Genomic DNA, 19,428 nt, shown 5'->3' on the forward strand with positions numbered 1-19,428 from the left:
TTTTTTTTGTTACACTTCCCGGAAAAAAACGGTTACAACATGGACTTTCATAATATGGTTTTTAACATATTAATGTTATGGACATTTAATAATTATCTTGATGAAAAAGAAAGATTATAAATAATTTATTATTAACAAAAGTATGAAATTATTTACAATTTGATGACTAATTTATCACCTTTTTTTATATGTTAAATTTTTCATAGAAGTTTAAAAATCATTTTATTTTATTTAAACATGTATAACTAATTTATAATCTTTTATCCCATACTAAGTCATAATATAATATTTCTTCATATTTTACATTAATAATATATCGTCTACAATTCACGTTTATTTGTTCAATTTTGTATATGATATCGAATATTCATCATAAATAGATGGTTTAAGATGCCAAAAAAATTATTTACTTGGTGAATATAATACATCAAATATTACAAATACATCATTTAGTTAAAAAATAACCATAAACCGAAAATTTATATCCGCGCTGGCGCGCAGATCAGGGTCTAGTTGACATTATAATCAAATGACACATCATTAAGACTCTTTTGTAATTAGTATAAAATATATGTCACAATTTTTTAAATGATTCCCTATTAATATAGGAGATTGACTAGTGGACCCAATGTTTATTATGAATTCGACACTACCAAATAGATGGTGGGTTATTGGAAAACGTCTTTTGATCGATCAAGAAATGATTACAAGGAGAAAAACAACGAGATAATAAGGAATTGATCAACCCGGCCGCAGGCAATGGATAAAAGACGTTTGCATAGGTTTGTTTGTGAATGTCCCTTCTCTGTTTTAGCCTTCTCCTTTCAGAACCGACTTATCTCCTTTTTCTCTTCAGTCGGCGTACTCCTCTGACCGACTTGGCCAGATCATTTCACTGAGTGGTAAGGCACGAGAGCAAATGGTATGCCACCGAGTGGCCCCACTCCGACCAGCCATTTCTAGCTCCTAGTTCATGCGAACACACACGGGACTTTACACAATTGAATTATTTATATATATATATATATATAAATTTACTAAAAATTAACTAGTGGACCCAAGCGACAATAAATCCATAATAACAAAAAAAAATTAGCTAAAATAGAACAAAACTAGTATTACCCTCCCGTGTTATGCACGTATCATTTTCATGATCTTTTAGGACCATTTTTCAGAAAAGGCTTAATAAATTATTAATTTAGTCACATGCATGTTTTCCAAATCTACAATATATTGACACATAAACTCAGAAGTAGCTGTCCGGCAGCCTGTGGCCAAGTAGTAAAGAGAAGGGTTTGGGACGCCAACACGTTTCAATTTCGATACATTTACTATGCAAAACTAAGTCACATTCTTCCTAGACACCTAATATGGATATGGACTATTGCTTTCGGTCCATTTGAATACCCGAAAAAAGGTTTATCCATGGACTACACCTCCTTTTGGAAATTAAGTCAGAGTCCTTCCATAGGTTTGGAATACCTTCATGTTAATCAAAAAAAAAACTTAGAAGTAACTTCATTCAAGTAACGGTTGGAAAATCGTTTTGTGATTTTTTGAGAAATGTACGCATCATACGTGTTTGAAAGACACTTTCATGTTTGAAATATGTATCCGGGGAAAACTTCATTGGTAGATTAGTAAAGTTAACATATTGTACAATAATATATACGTAAATACTAAGTATATAAATTACGTATATAAATTAGAATTTGCTCTCCCGATAGAGCTCCACATATGTATTAACAGGAACTACTCACCCTCTCTTTTTTATACTTCCCTTTAAAAAATATTTTATCTTATGTTTCACAGAGGCTTGAATTATATTTCCTTACTATACAAGAAACATATACAAAGCTGAGTTTTATCTATTTAAACAGATTTTATATATTTAATCTTTATATATAAAAGACACTTTGTATCACTCCTGGTGATGCCAGCTCGGATGACACGTCGGAAATAAGGGGCATCCTGTGCTGACACGTCGGATACGCTCCGTATCACTAAAGCGTGATTCTATTGATACGGGCTTGGCTTTTGGGCTTCATGTTGCGTTCGTATGTGGCCCGACGACCACAATCTTCTGCTGGAACCCTAATCAGCCTCTACGCTCTCCTTCGTGTTCTCCGCTCTCCTTCGATCGGCGCAGATGCGATCCAGCATCTGTAACGGTTCTTCGATAATTAATGGTCTTAAATCGGCTTTAATCACCACTACGAAGCTCCCTCCTGCGCCGTACCTCTGCTATATAAAGATCTCACCGGTGCGTATCGCGTTATCTACACTTTTATACTCTCGCGACTCATTCATACTCGAATCTTACCCCTCATCTTTCTCAATGGCTATGGCAAAGGTTTTCTTTTCCAATCTCAAGTCTGTGCGGTGCTCATCTGTTGTGGAGGCGAGACTGCTTCGATTCTGGGAGGCTAGGAACGTTAAGCGTGGTGGAGAGCTAATGTGGATGGATCTGCTCATGGTTGATGTCAACGTGAGTTACTCATTCTGATTAAATCTGAATGCGTTTGTCTAATATTTTTTAGAAATGTTGATTTTCCCATATGTTCTTTGTTCTAGAAATATACGAGTCGTACTGATCTGATCTAATATTATATATGAGCCGTAACGTGAGTATTATTATTGATTGGATTTGGCATTGATCCTGCTGTTTATTATTTAGGTTTTGGTTACTGTTATTTATAGTACTGATGATCCGTTTGGGTTTATACCGTTATAGCACTGATATATTCTTTACTGCGTTTCAGTCGACTATGATGCAAGTCACGATCAGTGCTGGCCGTCTCCCACAGTTCCGGGAAATGCTCCATGCCAGGACAATGTTTTCCGTGTCCGGATTTGACGTCTCCAGATGCGCGCAGAATTTTCGGCTCACTGATTCGTCTTTGATGATCCGGTTCAACGAGTCCACCTCATTCCAAGAGTTGACCGAACCTGTCTCCCCCTTGCCAGAGGAAGCATTCCGGTTCCGTAACCAATCGGAGCTGATTGGTCTTGCCAATACAAACACTCAGCTACCAGGTATGTTGATCACAACTGAAACGTCCTTATATGTTGTTGATGCTCTGAGTATATAGAGTTATGATCAGTCTGACTTTATAAGAAAATAATACCAGCTTTGAACTTGATGTAGACATCATAGGTGAGATATTGTGTGTGAAGAGCACGGTTTGCGATCCTCAGGAGGAGAAGAATCGTGTTATGGTGACTCTGAAGCTGGATAGGTAATTGTCATTGTGTCTTTGCTATATATGTTGTCCATATATTAATTCCGAACGTATATTTTAAATATAAATGTGTTTACTTTTTTCCAGGAAAATTTGAGAATAACTTTTCAAGTTGAAAATAAATTCAAGATTTTGATATTAAACAAAGCTCTGATTTTCCACCATTTATATTATGATAAATAGTCTAGTTGAATTTTAAACTCAGAGAGAATGTGTTACGGAAACTGTTGTGTTCTTCTATTCAGATACGTTGAGGACATATACATGTTTACAATATCTTCTTGAGAAGATTTGGCTATATCTACAACTACCAAAGCCTTATCGATAATACATTGTACTTATCTTAACCAACTCAATATCCAACGAGATCTTATAGAACCGGTTTGATCGACCAACCTAAACCACTCTTAACACTCTCCCTCAAGTTGGTGCGTGCAAGCTACAAACGCCCAACTTGTTCTGTGAGACCCGATCCCGGCCGCCCATAACATCCCTCATGGTGTTGCCAATAACTTCAATACTTCCACTTCCAGTGGGTACCTAGATGAGTAGGATCTCGGTTTAATCACACATTTGGAAAACGTCCCATATTGTTCTCCAAAGCGTCTTACTTTTGCAAATGCTCACACCATTCACAACTGCAATTATTATATACCTCAATCCCCATCATACTAAGATACTTAACATCATGTTCTTCTATTGATTGGAAAACATCCTGAGTTTCCTCATTCTTTCCTTGGACGGATTCAGATTAGAATTGGTTCATTCCATCCAACTAGATCTAAGGAAACCAACCTTGACTTGTACCGAGTCCTAGCTGATCCATCTGATCACAAGACCGCTGTACTAGTCGTGTAGTGTCTCCCTTGAGTCAGATTTAACATTGCATATGCTCACTTATTAATTATTATAAACAGCCACTAAGGAATAACACTTGTCTTCAGTAAAGTGTTGAACGTTTCTTTCAACCTAAGACACTCTCTGGTCCATGTCACTTCCCTTGTCTAGTCATCCATAAGAAAGTCTTGCATTGCTTCCATCCCTCCAATCCGTCTATTATTTCTAAATAACTAGATCGACCAACCTTTCTGTTTTTAGGATTTTGCCTTTGGAAAGTTCATCTTGGCTAAGCTGGCTCATCTTGGAACTTCCATGTTCACGAGCATGATACCCCTTACCTCAACTCTCTCTTGGCTCACCCCAACAAAGGTTTCATAGTCATCATAGTTTTCAGAAATAATTTCGGTTTGGAACTCAACATCTTTAAGCGCTGTCCTAAACAGGATCAAGCATGCTCTGATACCAACTTGTAAGACCCGATCCTGGCCGCCTAGGCCACGGTCGACGCCTCACATCGCTCGGTCCACTTCCTGGCCGAACCTCTTAATTTTCCGCACTATATCTATAATATCGCCTTTAGGTGAGGGCTAACTTAGACCTTAGCTAAAGACTTCCTTTGTATTCATAGCTTAGATCTATTCAACAGATACGCACGGATTATTCTCTAATTAACTATTGGTCTAAAATCATTCTAACACTTGTCTGGTCGAATCACCTTAGCCTTGGCTGGTTTACACAACTAACAATTAGCTTAAAGGTCAATCCTAAACCCAAACCAAGTCATACGATGCTGAGATTCCATTCCCCTAAACCATTCTCTCTAGATCTATGCACGTATTGCAAGATCTTACCTTTGCCACATCCATGGAGCTTGTTCGCTCATCGGTCCTCCATTGATCTGAACTAACCATTCAACTCATTGAGTCTCTTATTGGTCTTTATCTCTGTCCCTGCATCAAACAGCTCCCCTAGGTGCTTAGTCATTCAACCAACCATCCCCACCGACATAAGTAACCTTTGAGAAGTCTACGAACGGATAAGAGATATGCATTTGGCCCTTGTCGGCTCATGCACACTCCGGCATCCTTACATCTTGTAGGATATCGTACCAAGTCCATCTTCTGTACTGACAAAGCCCATCAGATCCTAAGTCAATCAACCAACCATCCTCACATGACTCAGAACTGATGAGTCTTCATTGGGCCTGACCGACATTGGGACTTAACCCAGACAACATATATGACTTGTTCTTACCAACCGATCCTAATCAGGTTAGTTTCGACACACTGAACCAACATCTATGGGTCAGGTCGTCCATACTCAACCATGATCAGATCTTACACGGCCTTCCTTGAACAATAACACCTAGGCTCAGTACTTATGGTCCACAACATATAGTACTAGCTATACTCTTCGACATGACTCTTCGACATGACTCTTAGTCAATCCCGATGTTATCAACACCGAGGTTGATATCTAGGATCATTACATCAATACTCTTACTTCAGCAACGTGACCATCCATACTAGTGCTCGGCCATCGAACCATTGTCATGAACATGATTCGACCACTAGTCTTGATAAGCCATTGTCTACTTAGCAGGTATTAGCGCTGGGAATTTGGTTCAAAACCCGTGGGGCCCGGCCCGTTAGGCCCACTGCGAGACAGGTGCGGATCCAAAAAAATTAAGTTTTAAAGTTGTGTGCCATGCGGATTGGGGCGGTAAATAGCGAGGCGGGCACGGGTTTTTAAAATTTGGGTCGCGGGTTAGCGGATATCCGCATATATTGAGAATGTCATGTTGTTTCCATGCTTTGGTCTAGTTAGTCTGTGCCATTTTTTTGTTTTACGTTATAATTGTGCGTTGTTTTTATTTTCATGAGTATAAAAATAAATTGGAAATCCCTAATTGCTTAATCATCTCATTCTCTTATTTCTCTGCGCTGAACGTCTCTCTCAGTCTCTGCAACTCGCTGGTTCTCTCTGAGAATATTTTTCTCAGTTCTCAGAGACTCTTTGTCTCTTTGTCTTTGTTTCTGTCTTCCCGACCGTCTGTCTCTCTCTCGCTCAAAAAGGTATATGTTGATCTCTGTCTCTGTTTCTCTATGTCATTGTTTTTGTCGATCTCTGTCGCTCTCAACTCTCTGTCTATATCTTTCTCAATCTCTGTCTTTCTCAACTCTTTGTCTATGTCTCTTTGTCTCTCTCAAGTCCATGTATCTGTTTCTTTATAACTTTGTCTCTCTCTGTAGATGTCTCTGTTGATTTATGTCTTTCTTAATTCATAGTCTCACTATTGTCTTTTTTCTTCACATGTACTAACATGGATTCCGAAAATCGAAATAGTGCTGATGCTGCTGGTGATGGGAAAACCACAACATATCCGAGTGTTGGTTCGAGTTTGCCGCAAGAAGCTTCAGAGGATTCAAGTATGGGAAAGAGGAAGAAGAAGACATCGCCTGCGTGGGAAAACTTCATTGTGGTCACGAGAGTTGTTGATGGTGTCTCAGAGTTAAGAGCCAAATGCAACCACTGCAACAAGGACTATGCGTATGAACCACACAAGCAAGGTACTTCGAACTACAATAGGCATTCACTAGTATGAATGGGAACGCCTAGAGTTGGGGAAGTGAATCCCTTTTCCCTTACTGAAAAGGAAAACTACACGTTAGGAAGCTTGATCCGAATGTTTTCCGCGAAATGGTTGCTAAATGCATAATAGAGCATGATCTCCCATTCTCCTTTGTTGAGTATACTAGAGTTAGGTCACTCTGGTCTTATCTGAATGATGTGAAGTTCATAACGAGGAAGACTGCTGCTTCAGATGTGTATAAATTCCATGAGTTTGAGAAGGTTAAGTTGAAGATAGAGTTGTCTGAAGTCCCTGGTAGAATCTCCTTCACATCAGATCTTTGGACTGCTATAACAGTGGAAGGATACATTTGTCAGACTGCCCACTACGTTGATAAGCATTGGAAGCTGAAGAACAAGATTCTTGATTTTTGCACAATGCCTCCTCCTCACACTGGTATAGACTTGGCTATGAAGATTGTAGAGCCGTGGAAAGAGTGGGGGATAGAGAGAAAGGTATTCTCGTTGACTCTAGATAATGCCAGAAACAATGACAACATGCAAAACATTTTGAAGAGCCAGCTTGTGATCCAGAACGATTTTCTATGTGGAGGGGATTTCTTCCATGTAAGATGCTCTGCCCATATTCTAAATATGATTGTTCAAGAAGGGTTGAAGGTGATGGGTGATGCCTTAGGAAAAATCAGAGATAGCATCAAGTATGTTCAAGCTTCAGAGTCTCGCTGAAAGTTGTATGCAAGTTGTGCGGAATCTTTTGTGCCTGTGAATGATCAAAGGCCTGGGTTGACACTGGATGTCCCAACCCGTTGGAACTCAACCTTTAAGATGCTAGATAGAGCTATCAAGCACCGTGCAGCCTTTGATAGTTATCGAGGGACTGATCCAAGTTACAAGCTTCTTCCCACATAAAGAGAATGGGATTTGGGAATTCAAATCTGTGAACTGCTGCAACCATTTGATGAGATAACCAACTTGATCTCAGGTTCGACTTACCCTACCTCTAACTTGTACTTTATGCAAGTGTACAAGATTGAGTTGTGGCTGAAATCGCATGAGAATAACAGTTCAGAAATCATTGTCGAGATGATTGGGGAAATGAAAGCTAAATTTGATAAGTATTGGCGTGAGTACAGTGTGATTCTTACAATGGCAGCAGTGTTTGATCCTAGGTTTAAGTTATCTCTTTGATCCTAGGTTTAAGTTATCTCTACTAGATTATTGCTTCACAAAGTTGGATGATGGTACTGCTGCGAAAAAGGTGGTTTATGTCTCAGATAAGCTGGAACTTCTTTTTAAAGCCTATTCTAAACCAGAAATAGAAGCTGCTCCATCAACTGGAAACAACGCAGACGATTCAGTAGCTGGAGTTTAATCATCACAGACCTCTCTATATGATGTAAGTGCCTATCTCTTTACGTTTTGTATTAGGATTATCTCTCAGACTTAGTTTAGTTTGTTCTTGCACAGCCTATTTCTTTGTATTTTGTAGGACTTCTACAACTTTCGCAAGAACAGTGTGAATGCTAATGGCAAATCTGCATTGGATATGTATCTGGAAGAACCACTGGTGGACGTAAAGGATTTTCCAAATTTGGATATTTTATCCTATTGGAAGGACAACTCTCATCGTTTTGGTGTGTTGGCTACTATGGCTTTTGATCTTTTAAGCATTCCTATAATTCTTGTGGCCTCCGATTCCTCATTGAGCATTGGCTCACGAGTTCTAAACAAGTACATAAGCTGTCTCCTCCCTCGAAATGTTCAAGCACTGATATGTGCTCGTAATTGGATCCGCAACTGAACCATATGACAATGGTAAGTTACCTCCACTTATTTATTCTGGTTTTGGACTGAAACAAATAGGCTTAGCATATATTTTTCTGGTGTTGGACTGAAACAAATAAACTTAGCATATATTTTTCTGGTTTTGGACTGAATCAAATAGGCTTCGCATATATTTTTCTGGTTTTGGACAGATACAGATAGGCTTAGCATATATTTTTCTGGTTTTGGAAAGATATTGAGGTGGCTGATTCTGGTGATCAAAATGAGAGCTTGTCTCCGGTTCAGGTGTTTGCTGCATAGCGTGTAAGTTGTAGTTAATTAGTCATTTGTTTTGCCTTCATTTCATTTATTTTCTTATCTTACTAAACTATTTTACTACTTAGGATAGCTGAAACACTTGAGAATTGTGATGTGGCAAGAACAAGAACAAGAATGAAGAAGAAAACCCTATGTAATTTGTTTTTAAATTTTGGACAAGAACTTATGGTTGGTGTGTTGTTTGTTAAAACTTAAAACTTATGGTTTGGTGTTTGTTGAACTTGTATGTTGTTTTTGTCTTGCTGAAACTTAAAACGGTCTGTTGTTGCTAAAACTAGAATCAATTTCCGTTTATCTTGCCATTTTTTGTCATTTGGAGATTTTTTTTTTTAATATTGGCGGGTTACCTGCTTGACCCGCTTGATTAGTCCGGGGCAGGAGCGGTTAATCGATTCAATTCCTAGCAGGTCAAGCAGGTAAATTTTTAAACTGCAAAATTGATTTTAACCCGCAGCGGGGCGGGTCATGCGGGGCGGGTCCAACCCGCTTTCCAGGACTAGCAGGTATTGACATAACCGGCCTTCCATTGCTATCATGTGGTTCCACGCCCTACATGAAGCATATGGCGCGCTTCCCTCAATCTCCCTATTTGGTGGTTCACACCTTTTCGGTCACGACCCATTCGTACCCCTTCGGTCACGACCCATTCGTACCCCTTCGGTCACGACCCATTCGCACCCTTTCGGTTCGACCCGTTCGCATCTTTTCGGTCACGACCCGTTCGCATCATTTCGGTCACGACCTGTTCACATCGCATGGATCATGATACGTTCGTACCTCTTGGATCACGACACGTTCGTACCTCTTAGATCACGACACGTTTATACCTCTTGGATCACGACACGTTTGTACCTCTTGGTCTTGGATCACGACATGTTCGTACCTCTTGGATCATGATATGATCGCACCACTTAGATCACGATACATTCGCATCCTTTAGATCACGATGCACCCTTTGGTCATTGGTACCCTTTGGTCCTCGTACCCTTTGATACTTGCAACCATTGGTATCTTGTACATTTGGGTTACTTGCATCCGTTGGTATCTCACAACCTTTGGTAACTTATGACCCTTGGCAAACCAAAACCTTTGGCAACTAGTACCCCTTTGATCCAACCTATCGATTATGGTTAGCGATCAACGTAACCGATCATGACACCAGGGTCTATGACGTGATAACATGGATAACTACCACGTTCCATATATAAATATATATATATATATATATATATATATATGTGTGTGTATATATATATATATATATCATATAGACATAATAATATAAAGAGACAGAGATAGAACCACTTACAACCGCTATAGCCCTTGCTGAATGGTCCGTCCGTTTCCCGGCTAACCGCCCTAGGACCCTTGGTCCTTTGCGCCTATTTCCCTCAAGGAATATGTCTTCCTCTTGGCCTCAGTGACTTCTATAAGCCATGGCCTCATATGGCTAAAGACATACTCACCATGAACCGAATCGTGCCCTTATGGTTTCGATCCTAGATCCTGCCCTTCCGGCTTAGATCCTCGGTTCTCTTTGCGGGTTCTCTTTATTTAGGACATGAGATATGCCCTAAATTAGGGAAATGATCACTCAGCCGGACTAAAGGGATATGAACTCGCCAAAAGGGAGAACTGATGTATTGAATGGTGACACAAGAGGGGCGGAAAGTCTCTTGATACTACCAGACTTCAGTTGTTGCTTGATATGACACACAAGTCCAACAAAAGAAGGGTTTCTAAATGTTGCTTGATATGACGCATAAGTCCAACAAAATAGAGAATGTTTACTTGGAGATAACCTCACCAAGAAACAAGAAGTGTTCTACAAAGAACAAAGGAGATAAACTCACAAAATAAAGGAGAAAATCCATTGTCTTATTCATGGAATGAGATTACATATTTATGGTAGAAATGGTCAAAGAAAGACATAAAGAAATTGTGGAAAACTAGAAACTTAGAAAACATAAAATAAAGACTAAAACTAAAGACTTTTGTAGAACCGAGATGTTGAATTTTGACTTGACTTTGAAGAAATCAATGCAACCCACGACCAGGACTTCTTTGTTGACTCTGTTCAGATATTTCTTGATAAGAATGGGTTTGAAATGGACTGAAGAAAGGGCTGGTCGAATTTGGCAAGAAACAAACCCGTATTGCACTTTTTATGAACTTTTCCTTGGGCTGAACACGGCTCATTTCGCCCAGCTGGTAAACTAGCTCCATCTTCAGTGTCACTTAGCTCACTCAGCTCCAAAGTAGTGTCACTTAGCTCATATAGCTCCAAAGTAGTGTCACTTAGCTCACTCAGCTCATCTACTCTCACTTCAGCTGGTTCCAGCTCGTCCTCAGTCTCACCAGCTGGTTTTAGATCAGTATGCTCGCCATTAATCCATCCTGGTTTGTTCTTTGTTGAAGAATCATCTGGCTCAGCCATGGTCGCATCATCGTGGGCCGAGTCTATGATCCGAGGCGCATCAACGTGTGTCCAGTGTCTAACCAAGCATCCTTTCGGGACAGATCTTGGCCATCGATTACAATCAACGGTCTAGATTGCACTTGTTAGATCTTGGAAGTTTCCAGATATATCTACGAACGTCCAGATACATCTAGGCACGTCAAACCCAAGCCCAAACTGATTTCCCAAGCCCATGGCCCAACCAAAAGAGCCCACCGGCCCGTAGCCACCTTGGGTCGACCATATGGCCCGACCACAGTCCGGACCTGGCCCAACAGACCGAGACCCAAACACTCTGTCTAGCTGAGATGGGCTGATCCCCAGATGAGTGAGCTAGTAGCTCAGCTAGTTGAGCTAACATAACTTGGACCGAGCTAGACTGCACTTTACTGAGCTTCGTTCAGCTGATCGAGCTACCCGTCTACATCGTCCAGCTATCGTACAACTCGCCCAACTTGTGCTCAACATCCTATTCAATCCGTCTAAGTCCTTTGGTCCATTTATTGACATAGACTGAGCTTTCCCATGATCCATTCTGATCATTTCACTCATCCCACCTTGTTCACGATCAATTCCCTTGATCTGAACCAAGGCAGTCTCGTTTCTATCAAAACGTCTAGGCCCTATGTCAAGATCCCGGGATGGGGGCGTGACAAGTCTCCCGCACTTGTGATGGATTCGTCCTCGAATCCAGTGGTGAGTATGTCTTTTCTCTTAACAATATGTCCCAACCGAACTTATTCTCGTCTTGATCATGGAATAGAACAAGCTTGAGTCTGAACCACTAAATGACCTCTTCGATGATCAAACCCTTTTGACCATCGTTGAACAAGTCTCCCAAACTTGATAAGGATTTAACCACAAAAATCCTATCAAGTGGTCCTTTCTTGTTTCGCTTATGGCACCCTTACGTGGCTACTTCGACCACATTCGAGGGTCCATCAAGCAACCGTTCAATGAATACTTGTAATCCCATCCAAAGAAATACCTTGTGTTACTGGCCGAACTCTCTAAGTTGCGGTCCTAGTATCCACCAAGTCTATGTCTTTCTTTTGAATATCGTCTTCTTTAGACTTTATTCTTTCTCTGATCATAGTCAACGACTAGATCATATCCAGTCCCTAGGAACATGCCGCATACTCGAGCCTTAGTAGATTTAGCCAATCTCCAAGCACTTGATGTACCAGTCAAGTCCTCATGAACTCATTCCAATCTTTAGGCTACTCGTCCTTCAACGAGTCCTAACATATTGTTATGATTATTTTGTTCTTCATGGACAATAAGGTTCTTGATCCCAGCCATAACGTACTGGATCATCCCTACGGTTTGGTCATATTGCGATCTTATTACCTACTAGACTAAACCACCTCAGACTTGACTTATGTCCTCCACTGGACTTTGTCATAATTCGATCTTGGTCCTTCCCTGGACTCAATCGTATTCCGGTCCTGTTCCACTCAGGGACTCGCCCGTTTCACCCCAACCATAGGTACATCTCCGAGTAGGTCGTGGCTTGATCATCTTCCCATACTGGACTTGATCATTCTCTTCTCAACCTTAAGGTCAATCTCCGACTTGGTTGTACTGCGACAATGGTCCTCTCTCGGACGTGGTCGACTTCGGCTCTGCCATCTCGGCAGGAGCCATCAGATACGGACTCTTGGACAGTGGAGCTGCCCCTGGTTCCAGTTCGATCATGAATGGATCCGACCCATCAGGGGGGACACCCTGTAGCGTACGGAACACATCCGAAGACAAACACAAAGATCAAAGGAAAATGGAATATTTCCGCTAAGCGATAATCTCCACCGAGGGCAGAAAGGGAAAGAGCAAACCGCCTCTAGGAGGAGTATATAAGGATGTCGAGGTTGAAGATGCAGAGGGACACAATTATTTTTACTCTTAGAAATCTTTGCACTTAGAAACTTTAGGCATTATTCTCGACAAGTTATATTTCTATGACTGGCACTCGATTACTAGATGAACTCACAAAGGCAGTTCGATCTCTTGTTCTACTCTTTCAATCGAACTACGTTCGGCTTCATCCTCGAAAGGGGTACGTAGGCAGCTTTTCATAAGGTTCAGTCCGAAATCAATCAAAACCTTTTTTGTGTCTTTTTTCGTCTTTTGTTATCGAGCTGTGACTCAACTAGGTTTAAGGTCTTAGGTTGCTAGAACTATGTAACTAGTTGACAGCTCTTGCGGCCAAAGCTTTTATCATCTTTTGTAATGATCGCAACACTCTTACGCGGATTCGAATTAAGATCAACTTTTTCTAAACTTGTTTATTGCCTTTACATATTTTCTACATTTATTTGTTCACTTGCTGTTTGCTCTCACAGAGAATCCGGCGTTTGCGTAAACAGTGCAAATTTCGGTTCCCACAGTTTGGCGCTAGATGGAGGGGGGTTACGGATTACTCTTACTCATGGCTACAAAATGCTTGATCGAAACGATTTCGGGAAATATGAAAGAAAAACTTGTAGCACTGACTGCTCCTATGGCCAACGCTTACGCAAACACCGTAGTGCTCGAAAAATTTGAAAACCTAGTCGCGACTTGTCGCCATGGGACCAAAACGAGTTCGCAATTTCTCCATCTAAACAGAAAGGGCAACGATAAAATCTATCAAACCCAGAAAAACTTGTCTCATTGTTGGAGAAATCTCAGCACATAAGAGTTTGAGCAAAAGACGTTTTCTAAAAACTTTTCGGAAAAATAAAATTTTGTTCTCCTCAAGCCTCGGAAAAACCTCAGGTTACTTGCGGAAAAAGGAAGTACAGCAAATCGGGTTCGTAACTCACCGCTGAACGTTTTCCAAATAACTTCCATAAAAGTCTTCTGAGAAATCGTTTCGACTTCCCGAAGTCGCGGAGAAAATCTAGGTTACTCACGGAAATACAAGAACGGCAAATCGAGTTGCCAATTCCCCACTATAGTATTTCTTTCGAATAATTTTCGAAGAAACAAAATTGATCCCTACTGAATCACTCGAAACCTAGAACGGCTGACGAAGACTAAACTAAGCAAAACAGGAGATCGTATTCCTCACTGCTAAACATCTTCAGAAACCTAAAGTTTCGTAAAAACTCAAGATTTGATTCTATAGTAACGTATTCAGCAAACTCTCGATACTTTCCTACCAAGCTTATTTCGGAAAAACTACTCAATACTCCCTCGGATCGATCCAAGGGAAATGAGGAAATTTCCAATGAAGTTTGACCACAACAATAACTCATCACGGCCAAAGTTTCTGATACTTGAACCCAGAAATTAAAGTTTCGGAAGAGCCGCAAAACATGACTTTTCCAAAAAGGACTCTTCTACGGCCGAACTCGAAAATATGTTTACGAAGCAGCTTTCGTAAATTTAAGCTTAACAACATTTTATGTAACAGCTTTCATAAAACTACATTCATGACATTTTGCAGAATAACTTTCATAAAATTAAATCTCGACAACATTTTCCGAAACAGATTTCGTAAAACTAAACTCATGACATTTTTCAGAATAACTTTCATAAAATTAAGGCTCGACAACATTTTCCGAAATAGGTTTCATAAAATTAAACTCGACAATGTCTCATGGAACATCTTTCGCAAAGTGAAACAAGTCAATATGTTACGATACGACTTTCGTAGAATAAATTTGACAGCATTTACGAAGCGACCGCATCAACGTACCATCAAAACTCAAGTTGGACCGGGCTCCTCTTTTGCGTTCTGTTTGGAATCCCGATTGAAACGCTTTTCGTTTCGTCTCAATCAGAGGTTTCGTTGAGATTTTACGACGAAAACAAGTAAGACTCGCTTAAACTCCTTGGCTTGCTCCTACTCGCCCTCTTGGGCATCCTACTCGCCCTATTGAGAATTCTACTTGCCTTTACCACCATCTTTGCGTTCTCCTTTAAATCTGGATCAAAACGTCTTTTGTTTCATCTTGATTGGAGTTACCACTGGAACTTTGCGATTAAAACCGCAAAGACTTGTTTACTCGTATGAATTCAAATTGATCGTATAAAACCGAAATGATTAACTTAACACCTTAGCCGCCTCAACTATACGAGTAGTTTGAACCTTTTTATTGATGTCGTATCAAAATAGAAGATAAAAGTCAAGTTCGGAAGATATTTCTCAAGTTTCAAAGGATAAACACCAATATCGAAAAAGGCGTAAAGACACGAGAAGAGGAAGGAGAAATGAGCAAGCAAAACGAAGAAGAGGTAAACCCAAATCTTCGAGAGAACTAAGGTGTGTCCGACTTGAAATATTTTGAAATCAGACTTGCAATTTTCGTAGGAAAGTACTAAGAAAGAAAAACGCTTTTGAGACTGCCATAGAATTTTAGGGAACTTAAAACCTAGTTGGATAGTATAGCGAACTAAGTCTTAGGCATTTTTTACTGTCTCGGTACAATGTTTCATGACTGTTCAGACAGATCTTCCAAACCGATCTAAACTCTCAGAAAATCGATAAACGATCCCCACGCATATTCAGGTCGCTTCCTAAAGAAAGAAAGAACTAGAGACACAAATATCGTCTTAAAACTGATTCGTTTCTAGCGATTTTCTTAAAACCGACATATTCCAAGTCGTCAACCTGAAACAACCAAATCCCAGTCCCAGCGTCGTCTTTAAACCGACCCGGATTGTCGATCATTCTTATCCTCGGAAGAAGAAACATACACAACCCTTCAAAGTATCGGTTCAACCGTTTTTTCGTAAAAAAAAGGGAGTAGGTACGTATACTATACACTTCCAAACTTCAAAAAATTTTGCCTCGTCATCAAGAAAATGCTTTCGTCAAAGCAAACTCTCGTATCAATAGGCAGATAAACATTTAGGCAATACGATGCCACACTAAAATCGTCCCAAAAAGGCAAATGACAATCTAATATTTGTCTAAACGCTAGCAACACATCCAGACGATCATAACCATAAGCTCAAATACTATACAGCATTTCTTGTCGCAATCATGCGTATAGAAAACCTGTACCAATATCAAACAGAAACTCGACGATTAGCCAAAGTCTCGAAACCCTTTCCGGCTTTAAAAAGCCAGTTTCGTATAAAATTTTTTTTACCAGAAATCTTCAGCATCAAAGCATTTCTTTCAGTTTCCGTCGAACCAACTGAGTCACGGAAAAACATCGAAAACATTTGCGACGATGAAAACTCGAGAATAAAAATAGCAGCGAGCACATTAAAGGGAACACTTTCTTGCCGATCGTTGGCTAGATCTACCGCTGGTTGACCAATTCGTTCCAGAAACGAATATGTCATGAGAATCCTCTCAAAAGCCTATGAAAAACGTTCTGCGGCTAGATCGTGGTGAAATAAACTTCGGTAACACTCCATGAGTAACTCCAAGCAACTTTCACCAAAGATCAAAATAAGCAGAAACGTTTCTCGTAAAACCCGCAGAAACAACGCTACTTTGACATGTGTATACATATCGCCGATTTACAACCTTCGTAAAACCGGTCGCCCATTACTTACGCAAAAAAAAATCCTTCGTACAATCAGATTAAGTCATACGAAGAAACTTTCAAAAGTAAACATCACAGGTTTTACGAAGAAGTATTTTTCATATAGCAAATACAAAGCTGTAAGATCTGAATTTGGATGATCAATCTAAACTCTATCTCTTCACATTACGATCTAATAGATCTCATTTTTTAGCCATGCGACTCGCTGGCTTCTGCCTTTCGTTCCCCTCGGTCACATCCGAGCAGACAATCATCCCGCAACTGACTCCGCACTGGTTCTGTATCAAACCTCTTAGGCTTCGTCTTCCTGAGACAAAAACGAATCAATTTTCATAAGAATATAGGTAACACTATATGAAACATTCATCGTATAACTGAAACCTAAAGCGGGAATCATTTTATGCGACTATCGGCCATCTTAACTCAAAAAACCCCGGTAAACTTGGCCTATCAATCTCGACAAGCACTCTTTGGCCCTCGGTCAATTAAGCCTTCTAGTAAAAGCCTGCTACGTTTTGCCCATAACACGCGGCATGTAAGGAATAACCAATATTCAGCATCTCCAGACGTCGCAGACGCTTGAAGAATAAGTTTTTTCAACAAAAAATACCTTCCCGATAAAAACATCTTCTCAAACACGTATTCTTCGTGAAGACTCAAAAACGGTAATATCTACCAATAAGTTTGTTGCTGATCACAACAAACTCTTAACGTCCTAAACAGACTAAGCCATCTCGTAGAGATAGATCTCGTACACCCGACACAAGGGTAATGGCGCTATATAAAAAATCCAAAATTTTGGTCATCACTTTCGGGAGACTTAAAAACTGTCCTCGAAGAGATGCTCGATTCCTACCATACAAGTCACGTAGGCCAAGAACATATCGCGGACTTTAAAACGGACGGAATCAGGTCGAAACGATACGGGAAACGTAAGTCGAAGTAGTCATCGCACCCCCTAAAGCCGTGATTAGACTTAGGGCTTGCCCTAAACCCAGCACACTGGTCTCTAACATCTCTAGGCATAGTATCAAACACCCTGATATGAGATCTCAAAATTTGTCTCTTGGCTAATATTCGAGCGTCTTGAGAAATCCCGCAAATTTACGCACTGCGGAAAACTCTCGAAACAAATTAAAGATATAGCAGTTCACCCAGAGTTAGATTACGAGATGACAACTCGTAGTCTTCCCTCCACACTCATATAAATGCTCGATTACCTCTACACGACACATAACTAGACCGTAAATGTCTGACTGGAAAACATGTTGTAAAAATCTCAACTCCAGAACGAACTACGAAAGGCTTGATCCCTTCGACAAGGGTACGTAGGCAGCCTTCACAAACCGCAGCCCTAATCTTATCGCACTCCAGTTTTAGTAGAGTGAACAGACCACATCCAACCATTAATTCCGCCTAACTTACCTGATCTGCCTAACCGCTCGCAAGAACATCGTAAAAATTCTAGCGAGCTGGGGGGCTAACTGTTGGGTTCAAAATCGGCTACGACAAAATCAACATCGGAAAATTCCCCGAAAATCTCCTCTTTGAAAAAGAGAGATAAAATTCAAAAGAAAAGAGAAGCGGGAAAACCTAAATCGAGTTCCGTATCAACTCCAAAAAGGATTCACACGATAAGCCTTCGAGAAAGGTTACTCCAGGCCTCGGACAAACGGATCCCGAACAACGAAACAACCATCGTCCAACTCGCCGAAAGGGCAAGTTGGACCGAACGCACCGTCCAACTCGCCAAACAGGCGAGTTGGACTGAATGCACCATCCAACTCGCCCGTTCGACGAGTTGGACCGAACGAGCAGTCCAACTCGCCTGTTCGGCGAGTTGGATCAACCAGCATACCTTCATCCCATCCCCGTAGTTCCCTCTTTCATGATCGGATCGAACTAACACTTGTTCCACCTCGATCGGAGTCACCATCAGAACTGTACGGCTTAGAAACCGCAAGAACTCGTTCTCTCGTATGACATTCGGATTGATTGTATAAAACGGCAACAGTTAATTGAGCTCCTCGAATTGTCTACGCTATACGAGGAATTTGAATGTTCCTCGGAATCAACGTCGTTTCGAAAGCGCTCTTTCTATAAAATCGTAAAAACGCCTAAGTCAGAAAACGGCCCGAAAAGGCCCAGAACGCGGCTAAAAGCCCACTTACGATTTTATACGAAATAAAGCCCAATCGTTATGACGGTTAATCTTTCGTTATGCAGGAGAAGATAAATGTCAAGTTCGGAGGATAAATGTGAAGTTTCCGAAGATAAACACAAAGATCGAAGGAAAATAGAATATTTCCGCGAAGCGATAATCTCGACCGAGGGCAGAAAGGGAAGGAGCAAACTGCCTCTAGGAGGAGTATATAAGGATGTCGAGGTTGAAGATGCATAGGGACACAATTCTTTTTACTTTTAGAACTCTTTGCACTTAGAAAATTTAGGTGTTATTCTCGACATGTTCTGTTTCTAGGACTGGCACTCGATTACTAGACGAACTCGCAAAGGCAGTTCGATCTCTTGTTCTACTCTTTCAATCCAACTATGTTTGGCTTGATCCTCGAAAGGGGTATGTAGGCAGCCTTTCATAAGGTTCATTCCGAAATCAATCAAAACCTTTTTCGTGTCTTTTTTCGTCTTTTGTTATCGAGCTGCGACTCAACTAGGTTTAAGGTTTTAGGTTGCTAAGACTATGTAACTC

The 19,428-nt window shown here is 40.5% G+C and overlaps 1 protein-coding gene across 1 annotated transcript; it reads left to right on the forward strand.

Moving 5' to 3' along the window:
- The first annotated feature begins 6,405 nt into the window (after nucleotides 1–6,405).
- LOC106297635 (zinc finger BED domain-containing protein RICESLEEPER 2-like) lies at nucleotides 6,406–8,475 on the forward strand. The gene is made up of 6 exons (XM_013733838.1): nucleotides 6,406–6,652; nucleotides 6,739–7,372; nucleotides 7,451–7,560; nucleotides 7,657–7,797; nucleotides 7,889–8,031; nucleotides 8,164–8,475. Exons 1-6 carry the CDS (start codon nucleotides 6,406–6,408, stop codon nucleotides 8,473–8,475), a joined length of 1,587 nt encoding a protein of 528 aa, XP_013589292.1.
- Nucleotides 8,476–19,428: the final 10,953 nt, after the last annotated feature.

Source organism: Brassica oleracea, chromosome C6 (assembly GCF_000695525.1).
Source record: "Brassica oleracea var. oleracea cultivar TO1000 chromosome C6, BOL, whole genome shotgun sequence".
NCBI lineage: Eukaryota > Viridiplantae > Streptophyta > Magnoliopsida > Brassicales > Brassicaceae > Brassica > Brassica oleracea.